The sequence below is a fragment of the Gadus chalcogrammus genome, unplaced genomic scaffold, assembly GCF_026213295.1.
Source record: "Gadus chalcogrammus isolate NIFS_2021 unplaced genomic scaffold, NIFS_Gcha_1.0 GACHA079, whole genome shotgun sequence".
Classification (NCBI taxonomy): Eukaryota; Metazoa; Chordata; class Actinopteri; order Gadiformes; family Gadidae; genus Gadus; species Gadus chalcogrammus.
In genome coordinates, this window is record NW_026613514.1 from 272,501 (window position 1) to 280,746 (window position 8,246).

The 8,246-nt window shown below is 43.3% G+C and overlaps 1 protein-coding gene across 3 annotated transcripts in view; it reads left to right on the forward strand.

Moving 5' to 3' along the window:
• LOC130378466 (NLR family CARD domain-containing protein 3-like) overlaps positions 1-7,988 on the forward strand; it is a 24,080-nt gene extending 16,092 nt beyond the window's left edge. For 2 of the 3 annotated variants that reach the window (XM_056585212.1, XM_056585211.1), the window contains 5 exons: positions 1-1,003; positions 1,422-1,595; positions 2,362-2,535; positions 7,451-7,624; positions 7,801-7,987. The exon at positions 1-1,003 is cut by the window's left edge and continues 813 nt beyond it. In XM_056585212.1, coding sequence (XP_056441187.1) covers positions 1-1,003; positions 1,422-1,595; positions 2,362-2,535; positions 7,451-7,624; positions 7,801-7,957 — 1,682 coding nt within the window. In that variant the 3' untranslated portion in view covers positions 7,958-7,987. Of the gene's footprint in view, positions 1,004-1,421; positions 1,596-2,361; positions 2,536-7,450; positions 7,625-7,800 lie in introns of all 3 variants that reach the window. The other variant, XM_056585213.1, reaches the window with a different exon arrangement.
• The last annotated feature ends 258 nt before the right edge of the window (positions 7,989-8,246 follow it).

Below are 8,246 nucleotides of genomic sequence, written 5' to 3' on the forward strand. Positions count from 1 at the left end.
AATCACGAAGCCTCCACATCATGTGTCACATCCCAGTCTTCTGTTGGATCACTGCTTCAGTTCTGGAGGACATCTTCAAAAAATCCCAGATCGAAGAGATGCCCAAGACCGTGACTCAGATGTACAGCCACTTCCTGAGGGTCCTGTCCATACAGGGGGACAGGAAGTACCATGGGAGGGCTGAAACAGATCCAGACTGGAGCTCAGAGAGCAGGGATATCATTGTTTCTCTGGGAAAACTTGCTTTTAACCAGCTGGAGAGTGGCAACCTGATCTTCTACGAGGCAGATATGGCAGAGTGTGACATCGATATCAGAGCAGCCTCAGTGTACTCAGGAGTGTTCACCCAGATCTTTAAAGAGGAGTGTGGGCTGTACCAGGACAAGGTGTTCTGCTTTGTCCATCTGAGCATCCAGGAGTTTCTGGCTGCCCTTTATGTCTTCTGGTCCTTTATCAATACTGGGGTCAATCTGCTCTCAACCTCCAGGAAAGATAAACTCCTCCTCTACCAGAGTGCTGTGGACAAGGCCTTACAGAGTGAGAACGGACACCTGGACTTGTTCCTCCGCTTCCTCCTGGGCCTCTCTCTGGAGACCAATCAGATTGTCCTACGAGGTCTGCTGGGACAGAAAAAAATATCACTGATCACTCAGATTAAAACAGGTCTGCTGCGAATGACAGGAAGTAGGTCACAGACCAATGAGGGAACAGTGTCTTACATCAAGGAGAAGATAGAAGGAGATCAATCTCCAGAGAGAAGCATCAATCTGTTCCACTGTCTGAATGAGCTGAACGACTGTTCTCTAGTGAAGGAGATCCAGGAGTACCTGACATCAGGAAGTCTCTCCGGAAAACCTCTCACGCCTGCTCAGTGGTCAGCTCTGGTCTTCATCTTACTGACATCAGAAGAGGAGCTGGACGTGTTTGACCTGAAGAAATACTCTGCTTCAGAAGATGGTCTTCTGAGGCTGCTGCCAGTGGTCAAAGCCTCCAAAACATCTCTGTAGGTTCACTAATAACATGTATTACAATACACACTACAAAATATAATTAGTACTGGAATATAAGGTTAAAATTACATGAAAAAGATCTTTGTAGGTTCATAACAACATGTATTACTATTCTACGCATAACAGAATAAACATACTAGTTATAATAACATACAAAACATCTCTGTAGGTGTCCTATTAACGTGTAATGTATTACAGTACACATAAGAGAATATTCACAACAATAGAATATAGAAGGAGTATTCATTTAAAAAACATTTTCAATCTCAACTAAACAACTCTTTAACATTTCTACATCTAATTATTTAGTATGTTTGTTAAACTAATAACATTCCTTCATTATTGAATAACTTAAAGATGTATGTTACTTTGATCACTGTTCCTAACCTGTTCTCTTTATTCTGTGTGAAGGCTGCAGGGCTGTGATCTGTCAGAGAGATCCTGTGAAGCTCTGGCCTCAGTTCTCAGCTCCAAATCCTCTAGTCTGAAAGAGCTGGACCTGAGTACCAATAATCTGCAGGATTCAGGAGTGAAGCTGCTCTCTGCTGGACTGGGGAGTCCACACTGTACACTGGAAACCCTCAGGTCAGTTTTACCCAATGGTCAAACAGTAACACAACAAGGTTCAATATCAGAAGACATTTAACAGATTTACAACCATAAAAGTGTGCACGTAAAGTGAAGCAGCACGCAACTGACACCCCCAAGCACACAAATGCTGTCTTATTTCTCGTGCTCGCAAAGTGTTTTCCTATTCGCTATGATATTTACTTTCCTCAAAACACAATATACATAATATTAAAATTAAACTTCTAATCATATACAAAACATCGCTTTAGATGAACTAATGACATATATTACAATACAATACATTGTATACATAATACTACAACAAAAAGTAAGATTAATATACTAAACGATTTTGAAACACTGCAAAACAAATGTAAATGGACTGCATTTATACAGCGCTTTTCTAACCATTGGCCACCCAAAGCGCTTTACAATATTGTCACACATTCACCATTCACGCACACATTCACACACCGGCGGAGTCAACTATGCAAGGCGACAGCCAGCTCGTCGGTAGCAGTTATGGTTAGGTGCCTTGCTCAAGCACACCTCAACACTCAGCTAGGAGGAGCTGGGGATTGAACCAGCAACCCTCAGGTTACCAGCCAACCCGCTCTACCTCCGGAGCTACTGCCGCCCGTTCACAACAACTTTGATATACAGTAGTTATACATTTTAGACCCAATATTGAATAAGCACAATTTCTTCATTATGTAATAAGTTGTAGATTGAAGTTATTTTAATCACAGTTCCTAACCTGTTCTCTTTATTCTGTGTGAAGGCTGCAGGGCTGTGATCTGTCAGAGAGATGCTGTGAAGCTCTGGCCTCAGTTCTTAGGTCCAACTCCTCTAGTCTGAGAGAGCTGGACCTGAGTACCAATGATCTGCAGGATTCAGGAGTGAAGCTGCTCTCTGCTGGACTGGGGAGTCCACACTGTACACTGGAAACTCTCAGGTCAGTTTTACTCAATGGTCAAACAGTAACACCACAAGTTCCACATCAGAGGACGGTTATATAACTCAGCTTATACAACGGGGGGCCTAAATCCAGCGATCTGATTGGTTCCTAACTGTTGTATAATGAGCGTATACATAACTGCTATGACGCCCAATCATTTTGTAAAAGTTTGCATATCACTCCGCGCCTGGAAACAGTTACAAAGTAAAAAATATATTGAACGATGGAGAGGGTGTAAATGTTGTTACTCCGGGAGTGAGCAAGGCGAGGGAGAGACTAACGAAAGCTAAGGCACACGGTGAGTGAACTGCTCCATCAGATAAATTGCCGGCGAACCGCTCTAGCCGAGCCTTCTCTCGGAGGAACGCTAAAGTGTGTTGCATAGCGACCGTCGTGCATTTTGAAGGCAGCCAGGAGGGACTACTTTTTTGTATTCTTTAAAAAAAACGGCTACTTTGTCTTTCTTGGTTTCTTTTAAAATGTAGTGTGTCTATGACTTTCGTTTCGCCATAATAGTAACCGTTGTATAAAAGCAATAGATCACTTCAGTCAGTGGTATGTGCTCATTATACCACTGTGAAGGGTACCACAGCCTGGCGTGATCTATTGCTTAATTATAACTCAGTACCTTTGATGACCACATCCATGATTTTGTATCATTGGAGATGTAACACCTTTTGTTTAGGTGGATATTCTAATACATCCATATGCCTGCAACCTTTCAGTTATAAATATAAAAATGAGCTCAAAATATAATAATATTGCCCCCCCACTGTCCCCCGTATACGTGACGGTGATAGTTTAGAGCAGGGGGGAGTACAGGGGGTCTTTGGAGGGTCTTACCCCTAGTTGGACACCTCACACCCCCTGAAAGCCTCAACAGAAACATTTTGGAGGGTCTCTGGAAATGATTTGAAACTTGCAATTGTCACACAAAAGGTGTTTTAAAGCTTAATATATCCAGTAGGGGCGTGCACGGGTACACCTGTACACGTGTACACGTGTAACCGGTTTGTAAATCATAACCGTTTAGGAAAAATAAGTAAACGAAAAACCGTAAAAAAATAATAGTATTCACCGCGCCATTGTTTCAATGGGAATCGCGACGGTCCATACTTTCAACATAAAGTTTACATATTTATAATTCGATATTTGTCTCAGCCTTTATACCAAAGATTCTCTATTGTCTATAGCATGGTTTCTCAACGGGGGCGTTCGCACAACCTAGGCACTGGGAACGTGATTTTTTTAAACTAACTTAAACTTTTCTAAATTTTTGGGTGAAAAAACATTGCATTTCAAGTACAAAATATATGGGCCTAATTAGGCCTCTGTGCGCGATCTGTTTTCGTGGTGCCCAAGTTGCCCGGGCCGCGGTGCTCGTGGTTCCCGGGCCATTCATTCATTCGTTCACGGGGAACGGCGGGAGTCGCGGAAGTGCCGTGGTCACGGTCGTGGTGCCCAAGGAAGACGGGAGACGTGGCTTCTCTCTCTCAAGTTCAAGTTTATTTCAAGTTCAAGTTTATTATAGCCATTTCAACAGTATGTAAAATACAGTTGATAGGAATTTGTTTTGGTATGCTCACATGTATTACACAGCAACATAACAACACAACATTACAAGACAGAAAGCCAAAACGGCACATAAATAACAAGGAGTGCAACACTTAACACACATGAAAAACACACAATGCATGGTTCATGGAGAATGACAGCCGTAAAGTACAGTACAGTGGTGCAAAAACTGTAAGTGAGGTAGGCCATGAAGATCTTAAAGACCTTAAAGTGCTTAGTGCTTGTTCAAGTGGCGTATAGCTTGTAGATAGGTACTATCCCTAAAGCGTGATGTTTTACTTGTGATGCTTCCGTACCTCCTCCCTGATGGTAAGAGTGTGAATAAGTGGTGTGCTGGATGAGAGGGGTCAGAGATGATCTTCCTAGTTTTCCTTGAAATTCTGGTGTCATAGTGCGAGCCTATGGTAGGCAGACTACAGCCAATGATTTTAGAGGCCCTGCGTACTACCCTCTCAAGCTGTTGTTTGTCCTGGCTGGTAGCACTACCATACCAGACCAGGAGGGAGAAGGTGAGCACGCTTTCGATGGCTGCACGATAAAAATGGATCATGCCTGCCTGACTTACCCCAAACTTCCTCAGCTGACGAAGGAAGTATATTCTCTGATGGGATTTGGAAATAATAAGACTAATGTTCAAGTTCCATGATAGGGACTGGTGGATAGTGGTGCCTAAGAAGCAGAAGGAGGAGACCCACTCCACAACTTGGTCATTAATGGAGATGGGAAGGTGCTGGCCTGCCTTTTTCCTATAGTCAATTATGAGTTCTGTGGTTTTGGTTGTATTTAGTATAAGGTTATTGTCTTCACACCACTGCACCAGCTGTTCAACCTCACTCCGGTAGGTAGATTCCTCCCCATCAGATATGAGGCCTATGACTGTGGTGTCATCTGCAAACTTTAACATTTTAACAGATGCAGAGTTTGATGTACAATTATTAGTGTAAAGAGAAAATAATAGAGGTGACAAGACACACCCTTGTGGGGCGCCGGTGTTCAGAATCCTTGGTGATGACACATTATTCTGGATTTTAACACACTGTTTCCTACTGGGCAGGAAGTTTAAGATCCACTGACAAAGTAGAGCATTAACTCCTGCGGCCAGGAGAAAGTTGTACAGTCTGACAGGAATGATGGTATTGAAAGCCGAGCTAAAATCAATGAACAGTACACGGTAGGGATGTGTCGGTCGCGACTGATTCGTTACAACGAACGAATCCCGAACGTGAACGACAAGAACTGGTTCCCCAAAACAAGAAGAACTGGTTCTTTGATTCTTTTTTTTAACATCAACCAAACATATGGTCACGTAAATAAAATATACAAACGAACAGAGCTCCGTCTCCCCGCGACTTATATTGATTGAGTCTACAACTTCCTCAAAGATTCAGCCAATGAGAGGTAGCAATGGTGTTGGAATGGCACCTGGGTAAACCAATGACAAGGCGGTACCGTCGAATATGTGCGCTTTCTCTCTCTGACGTATCTTGGGTCATACCATTCGACTCAAATATCCCCCTACATTTTTTCGAAAATAGACTTGACCTCCATCTGTTTATTGGATAAACGCATTTCCCAATCCCAGGAGTCTTTGCTCCATTCTACGTCAATTTAAGAACAAACAAAGAAATTAAACTGCAGTTCGTATTTTTTATTTATGACCATGCAAGTTCTGTAATGCCTGAACAATGAAGAATTAAATGCAAAGTAAAATAAAATTATAAATGTAAAACCATGAATGAAATATAGAGAGTAAGCAAGTGGTATAAATATTGGTGGGACGTTCGACATACTATATAGCAGGCATCTCCAAACGGCGGACTGCGGTCTTGACGGTCCTATCCGGACCCACGACCAATTAAAAAAAAAAAAAATTATAAAAAAAAGTTTTTTTTTAAGATGTAATCTGACGTAACGAACGAATCAAAACGAACGAATCAAATAAACGAATCGTTATAGTGAACCGAACTGAAAGAACTAGTTCCCGGAAAAGAATCATTTTGCCCATCCCTAGTACACGGGCATAGGTGGACTTAGTGTTCAGATGTTGCAGAATGAAATGTGTGCAAAGTGAAACTGCATCGTCCACTCCCCTATTAGCCCTGTAGGCAAATTGGTGAGGGTCTAGCGTGATGTACGTCAAGTACCTACAAACTAGGCGCTCAAGTACCTTTATAACAACAGAAGTAAGTGCCACAGGCCTATTAGTCATATAGTCTCTCTCTCTCTATCGCTCTCTCTCTCTCTCTCTCTCTCTCTCTCGCTCTCGTCGCTCTGGAAGTTTAATCGGGTTTATTACAGTGATGGACAGTGCTGTTAGCCAATCAGAGGTGATACATTTGCATGCCATGAATATTTATATATTTCTTTCACCAAATCCGACTCAGAGCGCATTCATTGCTATTAGTGACCAACGCAAAATCAATGAATAATGATGCATTAAAAGCTTTAAGCAATATAACACAAGTGTGAGTGGGGTTGTTAGTTTGTTAAAAAAAAATGATTGGGGGGGGGGTCGCCAGAGGATCAGGGTAAGGTCAGGGGGGCGTTTGCTCAAAAAAGGTTGAGAACCACTGGTCTATAGCTTATAACCGCGTTGTCTGATTACAGTTTAATTAATTTTTCCCAATTTACCAGCTCTCGTTTTGAAGAATAATCACCGCACCATTCGTTTCAATGGGAATAGCGACTATACTTTGTCTATACTTTCAACATAAAGTGTACATATTTATAATTTGAAATTTGTCGCAGCCTTTATACCACCGATACTATAGGGTCTATAGCATATAACCACGTTTTCTGATTACAGTTTAATGTAACAGTAAGCTGATAACATCCTAATTAACACCACAACTGCAAATGAACCACACGGAGATAACCGTGGCAACCGGTCAAACAAATGTTCTTTCTGCGATCATTCTGCTCGCGCATCCGCCGTGTTGATAAACAAATAATCCCCCTATAGCGCGACTGCGGTCCACTTTAAAAAAAAAGTTAAAGCTTCATTAATTAATAAAGAAACGGTTAACCGTGTACACGAAAAAGTAGGGGTTGTGTAAACGTTTACATTTTTTTGTAACCGTTCACACCCCTAATATCCAGTACTCATTATCTTAATTACTAATTCTTTATCCACAAATACTTCATCAAGGTAAAGGCACTTGTGTTTGGAGTAGGACGTTCACTAAGTGGTTGACAGACTGGAAAAACACAGGATTTTACACGTGTGTGTGTGTGTGTGTGTGTGTGTGTGTGTGTGTGTGTGTGTGTGTGTGTGTGTGTGTGTGTGTGTGTGTGTGTGTGTGTGTGTGTGTGTGTGTGTGTGTGTGTGTGTGTGTAGCTTGTCTGGCTGCCTGGTCACACAGGAAGGCTGTGCTTCTCTGGCCTCAGCTCTGAGCTCCAACCCCTCCCATCTGACTGAGCTGGACCTGAGCTACAATCACCCAGGAGACTCTGGAGCTGCGCTGCTCTCTGCTGGACTGGAGGATCCACGCTGGAGACTGGACACTCTCAGGTATGGAGAGGACAGCTCACCACTCAGGGAAAAAGTCTCCTACAAGGATTCATGTCACTGCTAGATGAAGTGGTTTGAAGAGGCAGCTGTCACTCATGTTGTGCAGAACGTTATGAGACGGCAGATGATGAAGGTGAATGTTTCAACATGCTGCTCTCACTTTGTTTCCCCCCCAGTGTGGAGCACGGTGGAGTGTGGAGGCTGAAACCAGCTCCACAGAGATGTGAGTGTCTGTTTGATTCATCACATCACACACTCACTATTGAGATGGAAAGTCCATCCACACAGCAGGAAGTGAGGTCACATCCTACTGGGAATGAAGATGATGGCTGACATCATGTATCTTACGTATATATTAATACTGTCGACCATCACAGTTAAACCTGCTTGTATAAAACCCAGCAGGTATTACATTGTTACATTGAGGGGGGGTGACGGGGCTGAGGGGGGTCTGAGGGGGAGGACTAGGGGTGAGGGGGGGGGGGGGGGGAGACCGGGCTGAGGGGGGAGGAGTGTGGGGGTGGGGGGGTGAAGTGGCTGAGGGGGAGGGGGGGTGACCGGGTTAGGGGCCGGTGAGGGGGAGGGGAAGGGGTGAGAGAGAGGGGACTGAGGGGGAGGGGGG